At 45.8% G+C, this 25,207-nt stretch overlaps 1 protein-coding gene across 12 annotated transcripts in view; it reads right to left on the bottom strand.

The window, feature by feature from the left end:
• SPECC1L (sperm antigen with calponin homology and coiled-coil domains 1 like) overlaps nt 1–25,207 on the bottom strand; it is a 131,029-nt gene that overhangs the window by 31,755 nt on the left and 74,067 nt on the right. For 10 of the 12 annotated variants that reach the window (XM_021073804.1, XM_021073802.1, XM_021073799.1 and 7 more), the window contains 4 exons: nt 24,159–24,249; nt 13,721–13,804; nt 10,492–10,648; nt 7,719–7,821 (listed from right to left, as the gene is read on the bottom strand). In XM_021073804.1, coding sequence (XP_020929463.1) covers nt 7,719–7,821; nt 10,492–10,648; nt 13,721–13,804; nt 24,159–24,249 — 435 coding nt within the window. The remainder of the gene's footprint in view (nt 1–7,718; nt 7,822–10,491; nt 10,649–13,720; nt 13,805–24,158; nt 24,250–25,207) is intronic. The other 2 variants (XM_005670893.3, XM_013983118.2) reach the window with 1 other exon arrangement.

The following is a 25,207-nucleotide window of genomic DNA, read 5'->3' as shown; positions in this document are numbered from 1 at the left end:
AATTTAAAAGAGAAAAATGTATTTGTCAGATAAAACCCAAACTCACAAAGGCTTGCTCTGTAATGGATGGTTAATGAAATTACAGTGATTAGTACAATTGTTTTAGGATGACTCTTCGGAGAGTCAGAGGAAGATGATATGAGTTCAGAAAATCTATCTCCATTGATTAGACAGCTCCTCAACATTATTGATGTGCATGAGGCTTGAGAGTGGAGAATGTGCTAAGTGTCACGTACCAGCCCCTGCTCTAGTGAGTGTCATAGCCCGCCCTCTCTTGCTGACTGTGAGAAGCCACAGACCAAGGGACTGGTCCCACACTGCTGGCTTCGAAGGACGGGTACGTTCATCCGTACTTACAGCTAGATAAGGAAAGGGCTCTGGCACTTCTTACGTGGCTCTTGACAAATTAAGGGCTCTATCAGATATATCTTTCAGCTTAAAAAGATTACGCATATAAAATTATGTCCAATTTTAACTCACAGACCTTGAAATAAAAGAACCAGCATCCTATCTACTTTTAAACAGCAAAACAGATATCAGTCTCACAGGAAACAAAAGCCAGACAAACACAAAAGCTCTATGTAGACATCATTACAGAAGTGTCCATAGGAAGTAAGGAAGGGAGGGGGTGGGTCTGTAGCACAAGACTGTCCAACGTACAAAAAGGTTTCTATTTATGTATGGTTAACCATTTCTGTTTTGCATTACACTTCCTCTTGTGTAGTAAGTACACAATTAATTAAAAAAAAAACCATAAAATTATTAATGGAGCTTCTTAAGGAACTGATTTGTGGTTTTTTTAGCCTAATACAATGTACCTTAAAATCACACAATCAGAAAAGTTAAGTGGGAAGGAACCAAGAGACATTAGTTAAATCTTCGATTTAATGCTTGAATTATCTCAATCAACCTGTTCCTTAATTAATCAAATTGACACATGGTGAGGCTCCATAACCAAAGGAGAGGAAAATTTTTTTTTTTTTTTTTTTTTGCTTTTTAGGGCTGCACCCTTGGTTTATGAACGTTCTCAGGCTAGGGATCTAATTGGAGCTACAGTTGCCAACTTACATCAGAGCCACAGCAACGTGGGATCCAAGCCAAGTCTGCGACCTACACCGCAGGTCAGAGCAACGTCGGATCCCCGACCCACTGAGCAAGGTCAGGGATCAAACCCACATCCTCATGGATACTAGAAGGATTCGTTTCTGCTGTGCCACAACAGGAACTCTGAGAGGTACTTTCTAATCATCTAAAATCACTCAATTTAAGTAGTGGTCTCGGAAAATTTAAAGCTTATGTTACAAGATGACACCAAATAACACAGAAAAACAATATGTTAAAAATCTATTAAATGTGTAGCATATGCTAGAAAATGTTCATGACTATCTCATTTAAGCCTCCATTTTACAGAGGAGGAAACTGACGCCCAGAGAGGCTAAGTAATTTGCAAAAGGTCATGTAGTAAGAGGCAGAGCTGACACTCAAACCTTACCTGACACTCAAGAGCCATGTCTTAATCACTACTCCATGTGTGATTCTCACAGTGGCGTCTATGGACCAACTGCAACGCTTATAAAAACACAGATTCCAGAGTCTGCATCTCTCAGATCACAAATCTTGAAGGGTCATCTGTACTCTTCCTACACTCTTCATGGGTTTTACATACAAGCTTGAGAACCACAGTTCTAACAATGAACCTCCAAGGTACCCATGACATTCAACATACAGCTCAGTCATGCTGCTTTGCCACATGCAGGGCCTTCTGCTGGATGCTGGATGGCAAAGATGGGCCCTATAGGGAGCTTATCATCTCGAAAGGAAGACACATCCGCAAACTGACAATGTCAGTACCCTTGGAATACACCCTACGGAGTTCTATAACACAGGGAAAATGAACCGTAGATACCAAGACTCCCCAAAATAGGCCCTGAAATTTGTAAAGCACTTTGCCCTGGACTGGGCTCAAGTCAAGGGAAAACTAGGCTCCCTGGGATCTGGAGCAGGGGCTGGGGGGGATCACACATGAGGGAAGCGTCCTTGTGAGGTGCAGCCGGCAAAAGCAATCCGAAATTCTGCACAGATGCTGACACGGAAGCTGAAGGAGCAGGCACTCCCCGGATGGAAGGGGACACGGTGAGAGTGCTGAAGAGCCAGCAAGACTACACAAGGGCCAGGCCAAATGTAAGGGGTCCTGTTCTCCACACTAAGGATTTGGAGCTTTAACCAAATGCAAAGGAGAAGCAGTTTAAAGATAAATAACCAGATCACAATTTCAAAGCACTCTGGCAGCCAGGTAGAAGATGGAAGGTGGATGAGAAAAATCACTTAGGTCCATGCAAAACCTCCTACACAGGGTGCACAGCAGAATCACCTGTGACAGCCACGACAACCAAACACCCGTTAGCAGAGGGTCAACCAAAGTGGGACTTCCACCAGTGAAATGCATTTTTTTTTTTCTTTTTGGTCTTTTTAGGGCCACACCCTTGGCACACGGAAGTTCCTAAGCTAGGGGTCCAACTGGAGCTGCAGCTGCCAGCCTACACCACAGCCACAGCAACGCCAGATCCAAGCCACATCTGCGACCTATACCATAGCTTACGGCAACATCGGATCCTTAACCCGCTGAGAGAGGCCAGGGGTTAAACTGAGTCCTCATGGATACTAGTTGGGCTGGTTACTGCTGAGCCACGATGGGAACTCACGGCTCAGCAGAATTCTGTTCAGTCCTAAGAAGGAGTGGCATATGGAGGACTCGCTACAACACAGACAAACCATGAAAACATGATGCTGGATGGAAGAAGCTGTCCCAAGGGGCTCAGGCCGTTTAACATCCAGAACAGGCACAGCTATGGGGATAGGAAGTAGCCCCACGGCTGCCTCCTAATAGTCACAAACACAAGACTCCCTTCCAGACTGATGAATACACTCTAAAACTGATTGTGGTGATAGCTGCACAACTCTGTGATTACATGAAAATGTACATTTTTAAGTGCAAGCACTGTATCTTAAGTATTTCTCAATAAAAAATGACATAAAGGAAAAACATTAAGGGTTTATTAATTTATGTTTGCGATTTCAGCCCTAGATCAAACTGGGATCCACCTGCACTGACGTCTGTGCTGTCCGCAAAGCTGGGGTAGCAGTCACCCCACTTTCAGGCACGGAGCACTGAGGTCTCTCAGGCCAGAGTTTTACATTTGGTGTCTTTCACTTGGCAGAACGGTTCAAGATTCACCCACATAGCAAAACTTCCAAACCATGAACAAAGGAGCTCTCCATTTACTTAGATTTTAATTTTTTTCCACGTGTTTTGTAGTTTTCAGTGTACAAGCCTTGTGTCCCTTTGGATAAATTTATTTCTAAGTCTTTTATTCACTATGCTATTATAAATGGAAATGTAGTCAAGTTCATTTTGGGAATTTCAATTGCTAGTATGTAGAAATGCAAGTGATTTTCACACTGGACTTGTATGCTGCTACCCTGCTGGACTTACTAGCTCCAGAAGCTTTTATGTGAATTCTTGAAGGTTTTCTAGGCAGCAATCATGTCATAGATAGACAGACATAGTATTACTTCTTCCTTTTGAGTGCCTTTCCTATCTTTCTCTTGCCCAACTTACCCACAGCAAACTTCCAGTAAAATGTCCAATGGAAGTGGTAAGAGTGGACACTCTTTCCTGGTCGGACTCTGGGGGAAAGCACCTAGATTCTACTACGAAGTATGATGGTAGGTGTGGGTTTTTTATAGATACCCGTTCTCAGGTTCCTGCCTATTCCAAGTTTGTCAAGTGTTTTTATCATGAATGGGTTTTGAATTTTGTCAAATACTTTTTCCTGCATCCACTGAGATGATTTTGTGGGTTTTTTCCCCCCTTTTCCATGACATGCTATATTACTTTGATTCATTTTCATATGTTGAACCAACTCTGCATTCCTGGGATAAATCCCACTTGGTCATAGTGCACATTTCTTTTTATTGCTGGACTCTGCTTGTCAGTATTTTATTCCTTTCTGCAGAAGGAATACTGGTCTGTAGTTTTCCTTACTTGTGATGTCTTTTTCTGGCTTTGTTATCAGGGTAATACTGGCCTCACACAATGAATTTGGAAATGTTCTCAATTCTATTTTTGGAAGAAAGCGAGAAAGATTAATATTAATTCTTCCTTTAAATGTTTGGTGGAATTCACCAGTGAAGCCATCTGGTCCTGGGCTTTTCTTTGTTGAAAGTTTTTTGATTACTAATTCAGTTTCTCTAGTTGCTTTAGGTCTATTCAGATTTTCTTTCTTCTTGAGTCAATTTTGATAGTTTGTGTATTTTGAGGAATCTGTCCAATTCATCTAGGTTATGCAATGTGCTGGTGTATTGTTCACAGTATTCCCTTTTAATCCTTTTCATTTCTATAAGGTCATTAGTAATGTTCCCTCTTGTATTACTGATTCTAGTAATTTTAGCCTCTTCTTTTCCCTTCTTTAGCTAAAGGTTTGTAGATTTGCTGATCTTTTCAAAAAACCACGACGGAGTTCCCGTCGTGGCTCTGCAGAAACAAATCTGATAGTTTCCATGAGGACACAGGTTCGATCCCTGGCCTTGCTCAGTGGGTCAAGGATCCGGCATTGCTATGACCTGTGGTGTAGGTCGCAGACACAGCTCAGATATGGTATTGCTGTGGCTGTGGCTGTGACCGGCAGCTACAGCTCCAATTCAACCCCTAGCCTGGGAACCTCCATACGTCGCAGGTGCTGCCCTAAAAAGACAAAAAAAAAGAAAAAACAAAACCAACTCTGGTTTCACTGACCTTCTCTACTGATCCTTCTATTCCCTCTATTTCTGCTTTAGTCTTTTTTGTTTTGTTTTGTTTTGTTTTTGTCTTTTTGCTATTTCTTTGGGCCGCTCCCGCGGCATATGTAGGTTCCCAGGCTAGGGGTCTAATCGGAGCTGTAGCCACCGGCCTACGCCAGAGCCACAGCAACTCGGAATCCGAGCCGCGTCTGCAACCTACACCACAGCTCACGGCAACGCCAGATCCCTAACCCACTGAGCAAGGGCAGGGACCGAACCCGCAACCTCATGGTTCCTAGTCGGATTCGTTAACCACTGCGCCACGACGGGAACTCCCTGCTTTAGTCTTTATTATTTCCTTCCTCTGATTGTTTTACACTTGGTCTGCTCTTCTTCTACTTGCTTCAGGTGAAAGGTTAGATCACTGATTTGATATTTCTCTTCTTTTTAAAAGTAGACATTCACAGCTATGAAGTTCCCTCTGAGAGCTGCTTTTCAACTCCTCCCAGTTTTGTAATGCCGTGATTTTTCCTCCTGTTATTAATTAAAATTTTTCTGTATAATTTCAAGCTTTTATTGTATTTTATTGCTTTTTAGGGTCACACCTGCAGCACATGGAGGTTCCCAGGCTAAGGGTCTAGCCAGAGCTACAGCTGCCAGCCTACGCCACAGCCACAGCAATGCCAGATCTGAGCCAAGTCTGCGACCTACACAGCAGCTCGCAATCCTTTAACCCACTGAACAAGGCGAGGAATTGAACCTGCAACCTCATGGTTTCTAGTTGGATTCGTTTCCACTGTGCCACGATGGGGACTCCTCAAGCTTTTAAAATGTAGTGATAAGTCAACTATAATGGAAAAAACAAAAGTCATATAAACTTAAAAAATTTTTTTATTTTTATTTTTTTTATTTTTTTATTTTTTGTCTTTTTGCTATTTCTTGGGCCGCTCCTGCAGCATATGGAGGTTCCCAGGCTAGGGGTCGAATCGGAGCTGTAGCCACCGGCCTATGCCAGAGCCACAGCAACGCGGGATCCGAGCCGCACCTGCAACCTACACCACAGCTCACGGCAACGCCGGATTGTTAACCCACTGAGCAAGGCCAGGGATCGAACCCGCAACCTCATGGTTCCTAGTCGGATTCGTTAACCACTGCGCCACGACGGGAACTCCAAAAAATTTTTTTAAATAAAATGTAGTGAGACTTGTTTTATTACTCATTATACCATCTATCCTGGATGTGCTGCGTGTATCTAAGAAGAATGCACATTGTGCTGCTGTTGGATACAGTCTTCTATCGATGTCACGTAGGTCTAGTTAGTATATAGTTCAAATACATAGTATATGGTTCAAATCTTGTAAGTCCTTGCTGATTTTCTATCTAGTTGTATCTCAATCATTTACTTTTACTTTTGTTAAGCAATTATCTTGTAAGTGTACAGTTCAGTGGTATTAAGAATATTTACACTATTGTACAGCCATCACTGGCATCCATTTCCAGAACCTTCTTCATTTTGTATAACGGAAACTCTGTACTCTTCAAACAGTAACTCCCCACTACACCTTGCTCCCCAGCCCCTGGCAACACCATACTACTTTCAGTCACTATGAATCTGGCTATTCCAGGGACTTCATATAAGTGGAATCATATAATATTTATACTTCTGTGCATGACCTGTTTCATTTAGCATAATGTCTTTAAGGTTCATCCAGCTGTGGAACATGTTAGAACTGTTTTTCTTTTAAGGGCTGAATAATGTTCCACTGTATGTATCACAGGGAACAATATTCAATATCTTATAATAACTTAAAATGGAAAAGAACTTGATAAAGTTCCCGCTGTGGCGCAGTGGAAACAAATCTAAGAACCATGAGGTTGTGGGTTCGATCCCTGGACTCAGTCAGTGGGTTAAGGATCCGGTGTTGCCGTGAACTATGGTACAGGTCACAGCCATGGCTCAGATCTGAGGTTGCTGTGGCTGTGATGTAGGCCAGCAGCAACAGCTCTGGTTAGACCCCTAGCCTGGGAACTTCCATGTGCCTAGGGCGTGGCCCTAAAAAGCAAAAAAAAAAAAAAGGGGGGGGGGAAGGAATTTGAAAAAAATTATGTATGTATCGGAGTTCCAGTTGTGGCACAGTGGAAACAAATCCCACTAGGAACCATGACGTTGCAGGTGTGATCCCTGGCCTTGCTCAGTGGCTTAATGATCCAGCATAGCTGTGAGCTGTGGCACAGACTGCAGATGTGGCTCAGATCTGGCATTGCTGTGGTTGTGGTATAGGCCAGTAACAACAATTCCGATTAGACTCTTAGCCTGGGAACCTCCATATGCCACTGGTGCAGCCCTAAAAGGACAAAAGATGAAGGAAGAAAAAAGAAAAAAACACAGTGTGTATGTGTGTATATGATATATCTGAATCACTTTGCCATACACCTGAAACTAACACAATACTGTACATCAACTATACTGAATTAAAAAGAAACAGTTACTTTAAAAGTGAGAGAGAGAGAGATACTGACAGAGACAGCGGAAGAAAGGGCAGACTCTAAAACCATCCATATGTGGAATGACAGGGCATAAAGACAGCACAGTGGGAAGGAGAAAATGCTACGAAAGACGACGTAGCCAAAGAAAACTTGAAACATAATAATTAAAATCTTAATTTAAAGTAAAATAAATAATTTTTGCCCTCAGTCTGGATGAGACCTCAACAAAACATTTATTGGAGACTCAAAAAATAAAGTGCTGCAACAGCTGAATAAGAATACTTCGAAGACTAGCTGCCCTGCAAAGGTAAGAAACATTTCATCCAGGTGACACTCCACCAAGTTTGGGGGAGACTCAGCCCCAGGACAGGTCTTGTCACTGCTCAGTGAGCTGCATCATTAGCACCTGGAATGGCAGCTGCTCCTGGGGGACAAAAGAACTGTGTGGTTACCTGGTAGCCTTCGGTTTTCTTCTGACACCATTTCAGCAAGGCATTCCTCTTTGATCCTCCATATTCTCTTGCCAACGCTGAGAGAGGGTCCTTCCTTTCTTCCCTAAGTGAAAATAAGGAACCCATGTTGAAATATTTTTAATTTAAGCAACATTATAAACCAGAAGTCCAACAAACAGAAGAGAACAGTGTGGGTTTGCATCTCAACAAACGTACATTCAAAGGCATCTAACAGCAATCTGTCTTCATTTGTTTGGTTTTTACCTATCAATGTTTAAGGGTTTCGCAGACCCACCACGGTCAGGGGATTCTGCCATCTGAACGGGGCTCAACTCATTATCCACATGGGAACTGGCCAAGACTCAGTACAGTGTGTGTTCACAACTAACAGAATATGCTCCAGGGCTTGAACTGACACTTACAGCCTCTGAAAGTCACCACAGCTGCCTTTCTATCCTCATCCTTCCTAATCTTTATGCATTACTTTTATCTTACCCTTTTTTTTTTTTTTAGCCTGCACCCATGGTATGTGGAAGTTCCCAGACCAGGGATCAAATCCATGCCACAGCAGTGACCCGAACTGCTGCTGTGAAAATGCCAGATCTTTAACCTGCTGCATACAAAGGAACTCCCTTATCTTACTCCTTTTTATTTCCAACCTTTTGTGTCTTCATTTAGGTTTTTTTTGTTTAATCATTTAATGTAAATACAAAAGAAAAGGTTATGCAAGGTGAAGGATTATAAGGAATTGCTCCTGGTTTCCAGGTGCTTATAACTGGGGGAAGTAGGTAAGATAAAAGACAGCAACAAGGAGTTCCTGTCATGGCTTAGCAGAAACAAATCTGACTAGCATCCATGAGGACGCAGGTTTGATCTCTGGCCTTGCTCAGTGGGTTAAGGAGCCAGCGTAGGTGGTGTAGGTCCTAGACATGGCCCGGTTCCTGAGTAGTTATGGCTGTGGCGTAAGCTGGTGGTTATAGCTCTGATCCGACCCCTGGCCTGGGAACCTCCATATGCCAAGAGTGCGGCCCTAAAAAGACAAAAAAAAAAAAAGACAGCAATAAACATTACAAACATTCATAAAATGTCTCAAATGTGTTTACTGCCAAGTTGTATGCTCTTCACTGACTATAAGCAATTAGCATGTCACCTTACATAGAAGATGGAATTTTTCTGTAAACTCACTCATTCAGTACCTCCTTATGCAGCACCACTGTGCCAGGCCATGGGGCAGTGAACAACACAGGGCCCTTGTCCCTCAAGGAACTTTAGCATTTATTATGGGATGGACAGCACACACTTAAAAGTTTGGTCTAATTTTCAGTGATTATTTCTCAAGTGAAGCGGAGACTCTGGCCCCACCACCTACACACCTAACTGTCCAGTAACTGTTCTAGATGTTTCAGTGTCACAAGGGGCTTAGCATTCTTTAGCATACTGGTTCTCTCTGTATTCACCCTGAAAAGTAGGTTAAGAAATCATAGAGCACACATGTAGAACTGAAGCTTTTCCAAATGAGAGGAACACCCCGAAATAGCACCAATTTTTATTTATCTTAGAGCCAAGAGTAAAATATAAAAATATTTCAATATGCAGTTAAACTGCCACCTTGAAGAAATATACTTTTAGGAATTCCCTTCGTGGTTCAGCAGTTAATGAACCCGACTGGGATCCATGAGGATGCACGTTCGATCCCTGGCTTCGCTCAGTGGGTTAAGGATCCACCGTTGTCATGAGCTATGGTGTATGTAGCTTGGATTCCACATTGCTGTGGCTGTGGCATAGGCCGGCCACTCCTGCTCTGATTGGACCTCTAACCTGGGAACTTCCATATGCCGAAGGTGTAGCCCTTAAACAAAAAAAAAGTAAAATAAAAGCAACTACTACAATCACTGGGTCTGCTCTAGTTAATAGGGGCTGTTCTGTCATAGAAACAGCTTAGAAGGCATTAAAGAAGAGTAAATACTATGGGCACAATGAGAAGCTACAGGAAAGAACCCCCAGAATTCATGGTGGTCTCTTGCAACATCTTTAAGACCAGGAAGCTGAGGAAATGCCTTCCTAAGGGTCACAGTTTCTGAGTCAGGGCCAAGAAGAGTAGGTGCTCTACCCACAGGACCTACAGGCGGCCCATCACCCCGGACACAAGGACAAGCACAGCTGGGCAAGGTGAGCCAACTCTTCATGGCACCCTGCCTGCCCGATACTGCCACTTACAGGGCCACTCTTGTAAGAGGCTGGTCCTGAGAGGCAGAGCTTTAAAGGTAAGTAACAACTTGAGTCTGAGACACCAAATACTCCATTTTGTCCTCAAACCTGTAAGTCAATACACGGCAGAGTATGAAATCCACTCCCATCCCACCGTCATCATGTTCATCCTTCCTGTACATCCACTGGAGTCAGTGATCCTGCCACAAACGTCCCCTCCCCTCACCCACACCTTCAAGGCCCCCTCTCCCAGCCTCCCCAACACCCCACCCACACTCCAAATTCGAGTCTTACTAAACTTACTTTTGTACCCAGCTGTTCTGTAATTTACAAAACCAAAACCAAAAAACCCACACACAAAAAAAGCAAAAACACCAGCTGCTTGGGGAAAATAATTCTCTCTCTCACTTTTACTTTTTTACTTCTTTATCATCTTTCCCAATTCTGGGCACAAAAGACTAGATCAGAAAATACCTACTATTTTCAAAGGAAAATACCACCACTGTCCTACAGCCTCTCAGAAGGCCAGGAACGGCATGCACGAACTACACCAACTGTTCTCTACCTTATCCGGCTCCGGGTAGTGGGGGTCACGGAGGCTGTGGGAGAGGAGGACAGGGATAGCTGTGGCGATGTGGCCCCCATGGCCATGAGCGAGGCAGGCGACGCACCCTCAGGTGCAGAGACGTCTCGCTTCATCTCTTCGCTGCTCCGTCTGGACACTGAGGGTGAGAATTTACAGCACAAACATTTTAAATTGAGTCCTTGAGACATTTTCTTCAGCAGGTCTCCAAAACAGCAGAAATTACCATACAGGAGGGAGAAAAAAAAAAATCAACATTTTATCTTACTGATAACTTGAAAGTTTTTTTGTGGTTTTTTTTTTTTTTTGTCTTTTATGTTTTTAGGGCCACACCCGCGGCATATGGAGGTTCCCAGGGTAGGGGTCGAATGGGAGCCATAGCTGCAGGCCTACACCACAGCCACAGCAACACCATATCCAAGCCGCATCTGTGACCTACACCACAGCTCACGGCAATGCCAGATCCTTAATCCTTAACTGAGCAAGGCCAGGGATCGAACCCGCAACCTCATGGTTCCTAGTCAGATTTGTTTCCCCTGAGCCACAAAGGGAACTCCGGTTTTTCTGTTTGTTTCATTTAAAAAAGTGTATGTAAGGACAACTCACAGAATGGGAGAAAATATCTGCAAATGAAGCAACTGATAACACATTAATCTCAAAGATATATAAACACTTCCTGCAGCTCAATACCCAAAAAAATACAAACAACCCAATCAAAAAATGGGCAGAAGATCTAAACAGACAATTCTCCAAAGAAGACATACAGATGGCCAAAAAAACCACAAGATGTTCAACATCACTAATTATTAGAAAAATGCAAATCAAAATTACTATGAGGTACCATCTTACACCAGCCAGAACAGCCATCATCGAAAAGTCTACACAGAGTAAATGCTGAATGAAGAGGGTGGGGAGAAAAGGGAACCCTATCACACTGTTGGTGGGAATGTAAATTGGTGCAACCACCCTGGAAAACAGTATGGAGAGTCTTCAAAAGCTAAAAACAGAACTACCATATGATCCAGCAATCCCACTCCTGCGCATCTACCCAGAGAAAACCATGACTTGAAAAGATACATGCACCCCAATGTTCGCTGCAGCACTACACACAATAGCCAAGACATGGAAGCAGCCTAAATGTCCATCAGCAGAGAAGTGGATAAAGATGTGGTACACACACACACACACACACACACACACACACACACACACACAGGAATATTACTTAGCCATAAAAAAGAATGCATCAACATGGATGGACCTAGACATTATCATGCTTAGTGAAGTTAGACAGCGAGACATAAATATCATATGCTATCACTTACATGTGGAATCTAAAAAAAGGATACTTATTTGCAGAACAGAAACTGACTCACAGACTTTGAAAAACTTATGGTTACCAAAGGAGACAGGTTGGATCAAGGAGGGATGGGCTGGGGGTTTGGATGTAAATGTTCTAAAATTAGGTTGTGATGATGGTTGTATAACTACAAATATAATAAAATTCATTGGGTTTAATAAATAAATAAACTATGAAAAAGGTACAGTAGTTGAAATATGCACAGAAGCCCCCACTCCCTGAAGGCAAGGAGCATGTCCTACCTGCCCCTTCCCGCTTACAGCCCCCACCCCTGCACAGGGAGGTCTTTGCAAATTGTGCTCAATCACAAACACGGCCAAATTCAAGGCTGACAAAAGCCACATTTGACAACGACTCATTCTTAACTAAAATGAACACAACCCTTCTGAACTTGGCCAAAAACTGCTACAGAAACAGAGGGAAAGAGATCCTTCACTACGGGGCCACACTTAATTCTGGGTCAAGCCATGTTTTAAAAAACATAAATCAGTGAGACAGATGAAAAGCAACAGGTCTCCTGTCAAGTCAACTACTGGGAGCTAAGAACAATCAGGAAAGTGAGACAGAGTACCTTGCTGGAATCACAGAAAGTCCTGGGAACTCTGAAGGGAAAGCTACAACAAATCAGCTTCCTGGCCAGGACCCACTGAGGATGAGCAGGTGCTCAGAGCACTGGGCCGAGTGGAGTAAAGGGGAAGACAAACTCCCTCTCACCCCAGGGAGTGATGTGCAGGATCATTCCTGATCCCCAGCTGGCCATGGTACAGTCAATGCCATACACATGACCTTCCCTGATGACTGATACCACCCCCTTTCACTGGTGAAGTCTCTCGATGCTTTTAGCATCGCCACAAGCAGACCATAACCCTATGGCAGGTAAGCAATGCATTCACAGGGGACAGGCGCTTTCTCCTGTCATAAGACGGCATCAGAAAGATGCACTTCCATGTCTGACATGACTTTATAACATTCTGGCTTTTTCTCTCAGTTTCACATCCCTGTCTGCCTTAAATCAGCAGTTTCTTTTAAGTGGTGTGCTAGGAAACTGGATAGGAACACCTTTCAAAATTTTATACAAAACAAAGGAAATAGACTGAGAAAGAGTCAGCAGAACTCTGTTTCAGGACAAGGCTCTAGATCTGGGCTTTGGGGTGGTCGTTCTGGTTGGACTACCCACGACTTAAAGACCTAACTAAGATGTCAAAAAAAAAAAAAAAAAAAAAAAAAAAAAACACCCTGTATGAACTTAAATCCACATACAAGAGGACAGTTTCTAGTTGAGCTGTTATGGGTAAAAAGAGGCCACCAGAGGAACATTATTTTATTTAACATATATACCAAGGAGCTAGCTTCAGGAGAGCTATGAAGTTAGTCCTCAGATCCCTTGCTGTGGGAGTTTATCACACTGGAGAATCTGGCTTCCAGAAGCTGTTGGGGTGCTCTGAAATAACCCTTCAGAAACAGTCAGGTCACATCTTGGGATAAATATTCTAATCTTTCACAACTATACAACTTGGAGGAAGCTGTATTTTCAGTACATCTGCTAACCCACTCTAGGCACTTAATGAACACCTGTTAAGTGAATGGAATTATCCAGCTCTTTTTTATTTCTGAAATCAGTGCCATGAAATGTGATTTCTATAGAGTCTAGAAGACACAATAAGGGAAATTCAGAGTGAAAAACAATCAACTCAAAAACTAAAGTGTAAATAAAAAATAAAAAGCCAGCAACAACAACAACAACAAAAACTAAAGAGGCAAGTAATTAAGTCTAAAGAGAAAGTATTCAGTACTGTTACTAGAACTTCTGGAAGAATCTTCTTAAAGGAAACTTCAGATAAAAGGTGTTACCTGAGATGGTCTTGGCACTTTCCATGGCAGGCACTCTCGGCAGAGAAGCAGGTCGGCTGGTTGATGACGTTCTTAGTAGATGCTCTGCACGGAGTGGAAAGCATCACAGTGAAGAGACTGACCCTGAACTTAGAGAGGCAGAGGCAGCAGCAAGGTGAGTCCTGCTCCTCTCCCAGAGGTGCACCCCCTCTTTCCCAGTCCAGAGCACCTCTGCTCCCCCAGAGCCCCTTCCACCAAACAACTTCTGCAGAACAGGACCCTGGGGAACACTTCAGTCCATTTTATTTCAAAGATGAGACATTCAACACTCGATGAATGCCTCTAAACTGTCTGCTACTCACCTCTTTGATGCAATTCAACCCAAGTTCAAAGACCTCTGCTGTATCTGGATCTAAGGTACAAGCTTACCCACCCCAACCTAAGCCCCCCGTCATCAGTGGTGAAGCCTTGAAACACACACCCAGAGAAAAGTCCAGATGGAAGCTGAAATAACAGAATGATAAAGCACTATCAAACCACAGAGGGGAAGCCATGAACTTCCACTGCAGGCGGTGGGAGCCTCCAACAGCATAATGACATTATGCCATCTGTCAGATGCCTGCTTTACCAGTGGAGAAGAGGGGTGAGGAGCAGGATTTCAGCCAGATGATCAGAGCAGAGGCAGAAGGGCATTAGGGTTGGAGGGCGATAAACCCCCAGTGTGGCTGAAACTTGGGGCACAAGGAGGACAGAGAGGGAGAACATGGCAGGTAGATGAGAGCTTCCCTGTCCCATGTGTGCACTTCGGGGTTTGGGCAACAGGGAAGCAGTAAACACTTTCAAACCTTCAGGTCCTGCTTCCACTGTTGGATGGACAGCACTCCCCGCCCCACCCCCAGTCCCGTTCCTCCCTTGTTATTTTCTTCTTCTTCTTTTTTCTTTTTTTTTTTTTTTTGCTCTTTAGGGCCACACCCACAGTATATGGAAATTCCCAGGCTAGGGGTCGAATTGGAGTTGCAGCTGCCAGCCTACACCACAGCCACAGCAACGCCAGATCCAAGCTGCATCTGCAACCTACATCACAGCTCATGGCAAAGGTGGATCCTTAACCCACTGAGCGAGGCCAGGGGTCGAACCCAAGTCCTCATGGATACTAGACAGGTTTGTTACCACTGAGCCACAATGTGAACTCCTTTGCTTCTTAAACACAACTGAGCTGGGAGTTTCTAGAGTTCCTCGAACCCTGGCACAGCTATTCCCTCGCCTCCTCAGCCTGATGCCTTCCCCAGCCTTTGGGCCCACATTCAACATGCCTTCCTCAGCACCTTCTCCCACTCTGGGGTCTCAGACACAGACCATCACTGCTCTGACCCAGGTAACAAGCACAGGATGCTGGACTGTCCTGCCTGGCCAGGTGTGTCAGGGATGTGTGACTAGGATTAAAGGGGATGAAGAGGAGTTCCCATCGTGGTACAGTGGTTAACGGATCCAACTAGGAACTATGAGGTTGTGGGTTTGATCCCTGGCCTTGCTCAGAGGGTTAAGGATCTGGCGTTGCCATGAGCTGTGGTGTAGGTTGCAGACTCGGCTTGGATCCCGCCTTGCTATGCCTCTGGCCTGGGAACCTTTATGTGCCATGGGAGTGGCCCAAGCAATGGCAAAAAGACAAAAAAAAAGGGGGGGGAATGAAGATTGGTAGCTTGTTCAACAGCATTGACACCACAAACCACTCTGACAGGAAAGAGCAACTGGACACCAAACAGCCTATCAACATGTCTTTTTAAGAACTGAGACTCTGACAAATTCTCCCTCTCAAATATCCTGATGTCAAAGGTTGTTGTAGGACAGCACATCTTTCGCTCCAGAATCTACCTTCCAGGCATGTGAGAAACACTTGGTTGTATCCACACAGCACCTGGAGGGAAGAGAGCGGGAAGGACGAAGGAACTTTCTCACACAGCCCAGAGCCCTTCCATGTTCCCATCCTGAGCAAACATCATCTTGGCGCAGAGCCCACCAGCAGCCGTCCATCAGAACTCTGAACCCTCCTGTGGCCACATTCATCCTCACAGAAAGACGCACCAAGTCTGACAGACAAGGCAAAGTTTGTAGAGCATGGAAAGAGTGGGAAACAGAAATCAACATTTTAAATTGAGTCAAAATGCCCTTTTACACTTATGAGGCTGAGAGATGAAGGCTTTGGGGACATGACCAAAGAACACAGAAAATGAGGAAAGTGAGAACAAGGTTATAAAGACAAATGAGTTGAAACACGGAGTGTGCCCGCTGAGGACAGGCCCTGCTGTTCCCACCATGGGCGGGAAGCACCCCCGTGTCCTCCCCTGGCGCAGCTGAGGGCACCATGAGGGTGCACAGCTGAGGCAAAGATCAGTCCTGTCCTCACTGCACATCTGAGAACCCAACTCTATCTCAATCTGGCAGGCTGTCCCTGGCAGGGCCAATACCTCCTTTCTGGGAACATACAAAACAGAGGCAACTGGCAGTGGTCGTGAGTTCCCACTGCTGCCCAATGGCACCTGCCACTGTAGCAGCTGCAGAACGTCTTCAATGCAATGGGCCAGCATCACAGTCAAGTGCGCAGGCAGGAAAGAGTACAAAGGTGAGAGCAATCAGGTTGTTCCTTTCTTTAATCCATTCATTAAACATAAACCATGTGGGAGCCATGTGGATATGATGCCCAGGTCAGAGAAAGGAAAAAAGGAATCAGGAAACTTGCCCTCCTGGAACTCTGTGTCTATAAGGGAAGGCAGACATCTGAAAAATGGCTGCAAGTAAGAAACAGAGGGAAGAAGCAGGACAAAGGGCTCTGGGAACACAGCAGGGAACGTGGCCTGCCCTTGAGAGGAGCTCCGGAAAGGCCTCCTCGGGAAGTAACATCTCAGCTGAGATGAGAAGGGTAATTAATAGCTTCTACACAGGCAAAGAGAGCTACTCCAGCAGGGTGTTCAGCAGACACCAAAATAAGTCTAGGACAGCAGTGCTGTGGGGGCAGGGGACCCGAGGAACCCAGACCAGCCAGGGCAGAGTGTGGACCTCACCCTGGCAACAACGGGAGCCAGTCAAGGTTTTCCTAGGGGACATCCTCCTGGCTGCAGGGTGACAAGTTTTACTGCAGAGCAGAGAGAAGGGCGACCTGGACTCAGGGATATGGGAGAAGTACACAGGTTCAAGGGCTCTTCAGTGAAGTACAATCAACAGCTGGCCAACCAGCCGGACAGAGAGGTGAGAGGGAAGGAGGTTTCCTATGCAGAGAGAAGAAAGAGGAAGATTACTACAGGAGGGAAAGAGATGAAGACAAGCTGGATTTGAGCACCATCCAAAGATGGGGCGGGCAGTTAAAGAGTCAGATGAAAAGGCAGAGCGAATACGTATAGGTCTGGAGCAATGAGTGAACTTGGTGACGTGGACATCATGGTGGCCTTGGTCAGGGCACCTCATACTCCTTGGGGACAAAAGTAAGTCCAGAATGTCTGAGAAGCAAGGGGAGCAAGGGAGACAAGCTGCCTGCATAAGGGTGAGAGAGAAGTGGAGGAGCCACAGGGGGTAGGGCGTAGCAGACAGGAGAGCATATGGTGGCCAGCACAGGGGCAGGGATCATGGCACGAGGCTAACCGCCCTGAAAGCCCAGGCGAGAGCCGGGCTCAGGAAAGAGAGCAACCACAGACACGCTGCTCACTTGCAACAGACAGGTAGCAAGAACGCAAGATACTAGGTCTGCTAGTAACTCCCCTTTTAGAAATCATAAAGATAAATAGGTACAGGCAGCTATCCCTTTACTGTTTGTATCCATAAAGTTGATAGGCAAAATAGTGGGTTTAAAAACAAGAGCCTTAAATATCCAACTTCTGTTCATAGAGGAGTAGTTCCAAATGGACCAACAACTATAAAATCTTGAAAAAAAAAAAAAATAGAACAACAGCTACCTAAAGGCACTGAAGAGAAAGCAAAAGCAGGCAGAAAACAAGTCCACACCCGGAAGAAGGAACTAGCGCTGGGGGAGCTTCCTAGTTTGACAGCTGCAGGTGTGGGTGGAAGCCCAGCTGAGGCCATGAGAGCTGCCATGAGGAAGCAGCGGAGACAGCTCAGGTAGACCAAAGCTGCTGGAAAGCAAGGGGCTGGGGAAACGGTCACAAATTCTGTATGTTAACTCTGCCCACATCCACTGACCTCTGAAATCCGCAAGCAAATAAGCAAAGGGAAAAGACCAGAGAGCACCTAAGGTGCTGGCCTGGAGTGGAAGGCATGAGTTAAACCCATGATTTCTGACAGACAGAGAAATAACTGTCCCATGAACAGACTGGTACACACACAGCCCTCCTGACTCTGTCCAGAGAGGAGCTGGAAGTGTTGCAACCTCAGTAGTGACCAGCACACCTCCAGCCCAGATCTTGTCTTCTCAACACTACGGTCCACGGCTGATGCCAGGCAGACAATGTGGATCACCTGGGGTGCCTCAAAGTAAGGAAGGGCTTCAGCACTTTGGTCGGGTGGGAGGGTATGAAAAAGAGCTCCCAGTGGTCAAAACTGGAACAATATGAGCAACAAAATAAATAATAGTAACAGACGATAACCCAAAGAACAAAACAAATACCCATGAGTCTAACTAATACAATGTAAATTCTATAGATGTAACAATAAGTATAATAATATAATACACATAATTCCTTACAGGAAGAATAAGGAAACAGAAAATCACCGCTAGAGCACAGCAATCACTGCTGCAGGCAAAATGCACAAAAAGATGCTGAAATCAGTGAGAGGAAATAAAGCAGGACATAGGACACAGATTATGTACCAGCAGACTATCACCCTACCCAAGCGATCAGGGTCACATCACCAATAACAAGACACATCAACATCACGTGCCCCAGCCAGCGTGATGCACCTTGGGCGGGCACAGCACCTCTGTACCCAACAACATGCAACCTCGCCTAGCCAGGAGGAGATGGTGGACGAGCCCATACTGAGACAGCCTGACAAACAACTGAGCAGTACTCTTCAAAGTGTCAAGGTTAAAGAGACAGTGAGACAGACTGCTGCAGAAGGGTGGCGACTCAAGGAGGTCAGACAACTCAAAGCAAAGTGGGGTCCCAGGTCTGATCCCGGAGCAGAGAAGGGAAGGCAGGTGAAATCTCGAGCCTGCAGTTCAGTTAATAACGTGTCCAGAACATTGTCTTCCTCCTTGTGATCGCTGTCCCATGGTTATGTAGGCTGTCCACATAAGGGAAGCTGGTTGATGGGTTTAAGGGAACTCTAATATTTTTATAACTCTTCTGTAAGTTTAAACTTATCTCAAAAGTGTTTAAAGTAGGAGAGAACATCTTCAACAGTGCAATGAGTGCTCATTGTGACAAGGTACTGGCTGCAACTTACCTTGAAATATTCAGGAAAAGATGAACTGCAGGGAGGCTGGAGGGATGGGTAAATATGTGACAGGGCGAGCCTAGCTGAGTGCCGTAGCACCTAGGTAGTGAAACATTAATATGTGATTTCTTTCAACTTTTCCGTATGCTTGAAATTTTGTATAATATATTGGGAAATCATGGGAGCCTAGACAGTTTATCAAGACAAATACCAAGAATCACAGGGAAGAGAAGGAAGGTGGGGAGGGAACTTCAGAAGTGACTAGATATCAATGAGACTATAAATACTGGAGGGGTGGATTTCTATGTGACATTCTCCTTGGAATTTCCCAGTGAGAGCTAGATCAAGGGCTGGGACAGAAGCTGATTCAGATCTGTCCTTTGGAGAATGAAAATTAATGTGAAACTTTTTGATAGGTTATTTTTCTTTAACTTAAAGGAAATAACTTTTAACAAAGATTTGGCTTTCCAGTAAAATCTCCTAATTTTTATCACACTTATTACCTGTACCTTTACCATAATTCAATTTTTTAAAAATACTGAGATTTTAAAAATCTAAGAGTTCCTGTCATGGCTCAGTGGAAACAAATGTGACTAGTAACCATGAGGACGCAGGTCGATCCCTGGCCTTGCTCAGTAGATTAAGGATCCCGTGTTGCCATGAGCTGTGGTATATATAGGTCGCAGATGCAGCTCGGATCTGGCACTGCTGTGGTTACGGTGTAGGCTGGTGGCTACAGCTCTGATTCAACTCCTAACCTAGGAACTTCCATATGCCACAGGTGTGGCCCTAAAAAGACCAAAAAAAAAAAGACTAAAATAAAATAAAAATAAATAAAAATTTCTATCTCTATTCTCAAGTAACACAATTTAGACAGATGATAATGGCATGAGTTTCTTTACAGAACATGACTGCCCTTGGCTAATCAACTAAGATGCCTATAGGTCAGATCTGATGACACACATAAGGTCAGGCTGTGGCTAAGCAACCCCAGTCTTCCTGACCATCTACATCATCAGCAAGGGTCTCTGCTTGGCACTGGACCATAGAGATCACTGTGCAAGTACCTGAATCCACGTATCTGGCAGCAGGTCTATCTCTTCCTTCTTAGGCTACGAATAAGAAGTCATAGCCTATCTACAAAGATCAACAAGGTGGCAGCTCTCGTGACCCAGACCACTGAAGTCAACTGCCAATAATACCAACAAAAGAGCATCTGACCAGTCCGATTATAAAAGCTCTCTGGTCCAAAACATTTTCCTGCAACTGACAGACAAACACGATGAATAAGAGATATAAAAAACCCACACCTTTTACACAATGCTTAACTGCAAACAACAAATTCCTCAAATTTAAGTATAGTAGAACAAGAGGCAGCACCTTTCACACTATCAGTAATGAAGCCACTGAAACTTCCAAACTGAAAATTATAGACTGTTTTCTGATTTATGCCAAGACCAAAGGTACAATCGAGGAAGAAAAGCAGCTCCGGGAGAAATGAGAAAGCCTACTCTCCTAATCATAGTTTGGATAACCAGGTGGCTTTTTACAGCCAAGAACCATTGGTTGTTCTTGGCTGTGTAAGTAGTTTCTTTCTCTAGTGACTGTTTAAGATAAAAGGTTATACTATCTACAAATTCTCAGATAAAAATTCACACAAGCATGTCTCCCTCTTCTTGTATTTGCAGTTTCGACAAAGGCCTGTGAAGGTATTAGGGCAAATGGAGTGGAGAATGAGACATCCACACAGACTGACCACACACACCCCGTGTCTAGTGCGTTATCATTTGGACGTTACCAGATGATGAAAGAGGGGAGCCAGAAAAAGATTTAATTCAGCTGAGCCCTGGAGACACTACATTTAGTCTGTGTCTTCAAGAACCCTGGCCCACAGACCTTCCCAAGTCAGGGGAATGGGAAAACTAAACTGTAATCTTTGCCTAGTTTCCCTAACTTGTCCTTTCCTAAGAGTCATTTGGGAGCTTTTACAAATGAAGTTTCCAAGTTTCCTTTCCTGGAGAGTCCACATCAGCAGATCTGATGGGAGGCCCAAGTCCATATTTTTACCAAGTGACTCAGGTAAATCTCTGAGTAACTGCCAGTGCTGGCTCTCTCCAGTACACCTCGCCCTGCTGTGGGCTGATCCAGACAAGTGGGGAAGGGGGGCCCTGATGAGGAAAAGGCTCCTTCAGACTAGCCTGGGAGGTTTGAGTCATTTCTCACTCTCCGTGAAGCCACAGGGGCCAGGGGCCTGGGTGCTCTCTGTGCCCCAGACCCCCAAACCACTCTCCAGATATGGTCTTCCCCACAGGCCGCCATGGGCCCAGGGTTACAGGCGCTCTCCAAGCTGCGGCATCCTGGCTCCTGGCCACGACTGCTGGCAAAGAGGCTGATCGCTGAGAGGACGGGGCACATGTAACAGGCAGCAGAGTAGGAGAGTTCATGACCCCCCCGGCTGCCACCTCTGCCCTCAGGCGTGCACTGCTCTCAGATGCCCAGAACATAACATGCACTGGTGCTTCTCACGGTTACTTGGCAGCAACAAGCCAGGGCAACTGACAATGTACTAAAATCTTTTACTCATAGGCAGTAAGAGCCATCATTCTCAGCTGCGTGTGCTACACACATAACAGAAACAAAATCTAACAGCATCTGCTATGGGCTAAACTCTGCACCAAGCACTTTGCACACCATAACTTGAACTCCATTCCCTGGCCTAGATTTCTCATCTAGAGCCCAACACACCTGAGGGTGTCTGAGAACAGCACGACATACATCCTCAACCTCGTGGGCCTTGCTGTGAAAGTCACAGATAAGTAAAGTACATGGTGTGGTTGGTGGAGTTAAGTACTGAGGTTAAAATACAACCTAAGGGGGAGATGGGGGGAGAGGGGTGTGCAGAAGAGCACGGCCTGCTGTGTTCAGAACACCTGTGGCCTCATGAGCTAAGATCTGAGCAAGGCTAGAAGGAGGGCAGAGGGAGGCATCTGGCAGCGGGCACCAGTGCCAGCAGAGAAGAGCCGGTGCGAGGTTCCAAAGTCAGAAGCATGCGCTGGTGCCCAGGGGACAGCAAGGAAGCCCATGCTGCTGCACAGAGCAACCAAGAGAGAAGGATGAGACCACAGAGGCAAGTGACGGGCATTGGGAGGGTCCTGAGGCCACTGAGAGAACTCGAGGTTCTCTTCTGGAAGGTGGGGGGGGGGGGTTGGGGTGGCTGTGAGTAGGGTGACAGGGTCCAAGATCACACTGGCTGTGGTTAGAGCAGATTGCAAGGGGTATGAGGCAGCTTTAGACTCCAGGAGAGAGGGGATGGTGGCTGAGCCCAAGGAGGTGGCAGCTAGGGGGCAGGGGGACAACACCCTGATTCAGGATGTACTTTGAAAGCAGAGCCAAGGGTTTTCTAAAGAATTCAAGACATTTCAGAAATGGGGCCTGAGATCTGAGATACAGGAGGGAGTCGAGGGGGCCTCCAAAGTTTCTGGCGAATGAAACTGCCATTAATTGAGGTGGAGAAGGCAGATGACAGTAGCACAAGTCTGGGCATTCTGTCCTGGACACATTTGGTCTGGGGTTCAGTATCAGGCTGGAGCTGTCACACAGGCAACTGGACACATGAGCCCAGAAGAGAGGAGCAGGCAGGGGACAGCAACTGACAAACAGGACAAAAGCCCAAAACAGGATGCAGTGACAGCGTAGGCGCAGACAGAGAGGCCCGGGCAGACCACCACTCCAGCCAAGGACAAGAATGAGCACAGGAAATGGGAGGAGGCACAGGAGTGGGCACAGAGGAAACCAAAAAGAACATCCCGGAGAAGGAAGCACTGACAGGGCCAGACGCTTCCCCTTGAGCAACAGGAGCATGAGGCCTCTGGCAGCCCTGCCAAAGGCAGCTTTGGTGAGGCTGCAAGCCTGATAGCAGGTGTAAGAGAGCCTGGGAGAGGGATTCAGAGCCTTGAGCCAGGTGTTTGTGACTTTCCCCAATCCACACAGGGAAACTGCATCAGAAGGGTCAACAGCCAGAACACATGGGGTGGCGACCTACATACCACACATAATCCCGCTGGGCTACCTAAGAGGCGGGGTCAGGGTCCTGGTAAAGATGGAGAGGGAGACCTGGCACTCCATGCTTGTTTCCTTAGCAAAAGGCCCTTCTGAGGGGAGAAAAGGCCTCAGGTCACAGCTAAGGAATGAACCAGAAGCTGAAGCGGGATAGAAGGCAAGGCAGTGCAGGGGTGCTAAGAACAGCACCGTCCTGAGCTCTATTGTTTCTGAACATATGGAGCTGGTGGGTGGAGAGCCAGGCCCCCCTGGGGCCCACGGAGCCAGTCCTGGAGGTTCTTGCAGGGGACATTTCTCACAGGCATGTCCCTCTCTTCCCTACATCCTCAGAAACCTTGCAGCCTCAGCCCCAGAGCCCTACTCCCGAAGCCCCAGCACACGGAAGGGCCCGGCTCTGAAGTAGTGGTCACACCCCAACCAGGCCTGCCTCTGCCAGCACCAGCCCAGAGCCCGCAAACGTTCTTTCAAAGCACTTCAGCAGTGACCCTAAGGAGGAAGCAGGGCAGAAGGATCCCTGACCTTTGAAGGGCAGGAGTCCTGAGCTCTGGGGCCAGCGCCACCATAAATAAGGAGCCATGTGGAAATGGCTTTCACTGGACCTCAGCTTCCGTTCTCACTCTCCTCTTGGAAGTGACGTGGAGCACAGAGATCAGGAGAATGGGCTTCAGGGTCAGGCAGCCCGGGCCCACCATCAAGAACTACGTTAACCTGTGTTGCTGAGTTATCTGTAAAATGGAGATAACTCCACATGCCCACGAAGAACTGTGGGAACAATGCCTGGCAACCGTGCGGACACCCTGCCACAACAAGGTGCTACAACAGTCTTCTTCCAAGGTGCAGCCACTAAAAACTAACCTTCCCATCTGTGATTAAGACATGCTATCAATTGCCAATAAAGAGGTTTACCAGCCCAGAAAAATAATGTGAACAAAAGAAAGAAACCAAGCCAGCTGGCCAACAAGTCAGAAGAATAAAAAGAAGTAGCGACAAATGTGAAACACTGCACATGAGGTACCTTGAACAGGGATCTCTCCGTAGTTTGGTCTCTTATCTGTCAGGGCTGTCAAGGGCTTCGATGTAGAGATTGGTCCACTGATGGAATGTCTCTGAAATCATAAAACAGTGTCCAGGTTTAGCTTCAATGTAGAGCTAGGCCTCACAAAGAGTAAATTTTGGGTTACAAATTTACAGAGCTCTCTTCATGGCTCAGCGGTTAACGGACCCAACTAGGATCCATGAGGATGCCAGTTTAATCCCTGGCTTTGCTCAGTGGGTTAAGGATCCGGCATTGCCAGGAGCTGTGGTATAGGACAGTGGCTGTAGCTCCAATTGGACCCCTAGCCTGGGAACGTCCATATGCCACAGGTGTACCCCTAAAAAGCAAAAAAAAAAAAAAAAAAAAAAAAAAAGCATTAATTCCTTCCACACTGCTACAGTAAGGCTGAAACGCACACATTCTGAGACATATAATGGGATTGACATACTATTTCTAAATGAACACAGAAAGACCCCACAGGCCCCTCACTCACCAATTAGCAAAATATAGATGTGCTCCTGTAGTACTCTGGCCATCCTAACCCCAATTCCAAATCCCAATTCCAAATGATCTCATTCTGTCACCTACTGACTCCCCAATGTCGCTATGATCCTACTCTGCACCACTGCACCGCCAGCCTCGCACCCACACTCACACCTACTGTTCTGCACTACGTCTGCCACCTCTGCATAGTGCCCAAAAACCGCCTATGCACTCGCCCCCCAGGACATGCCATTTGCCACCCCCGGCCTTTTCTCAGCTTCATTCCTCAGCTTCCCAGCCTTTTCTACCCAGCTAACTTCTACCCATTCATTTCACATTCCCAGCAGAAATGGGTGGAGTTCAGCTTCTCCATATTTCCACCAACATGTGATACTGGCCATCTTAATTTTAGCCACCCCAGGTATGCACCAGGCCCTCGCTGTGGATTTAAGTTGCATTTCCCCATGACTAATGATGCAGAGTATTTTTTCATGTGTTTTTTAACCATCTGTGTATCTTCCCTTGAGCAGGGACTTTTCAAATCT

The sequence above is a fragment of the Sus scrofa genome, chromosome 14 (assembly GCF_000003025.6).
Source record: "Sus scrofa isolate TJ Tabasco breed Duroc chromosome 14, Sscrofa11.1, whole genome shotgun sequence".
In the NCBI taxonomy this organism is placed as follows: Eukaryota; Metazoa; Chordata; class Mammalia; order Artiodactyla; family Suidae; genus Sus; species Sus scrofa.
The sequence above is the reverse complement of the archived record's forward strand: the minus strand, read 5'-3'. Positions and strand labels throughout refer to the sequence as shown.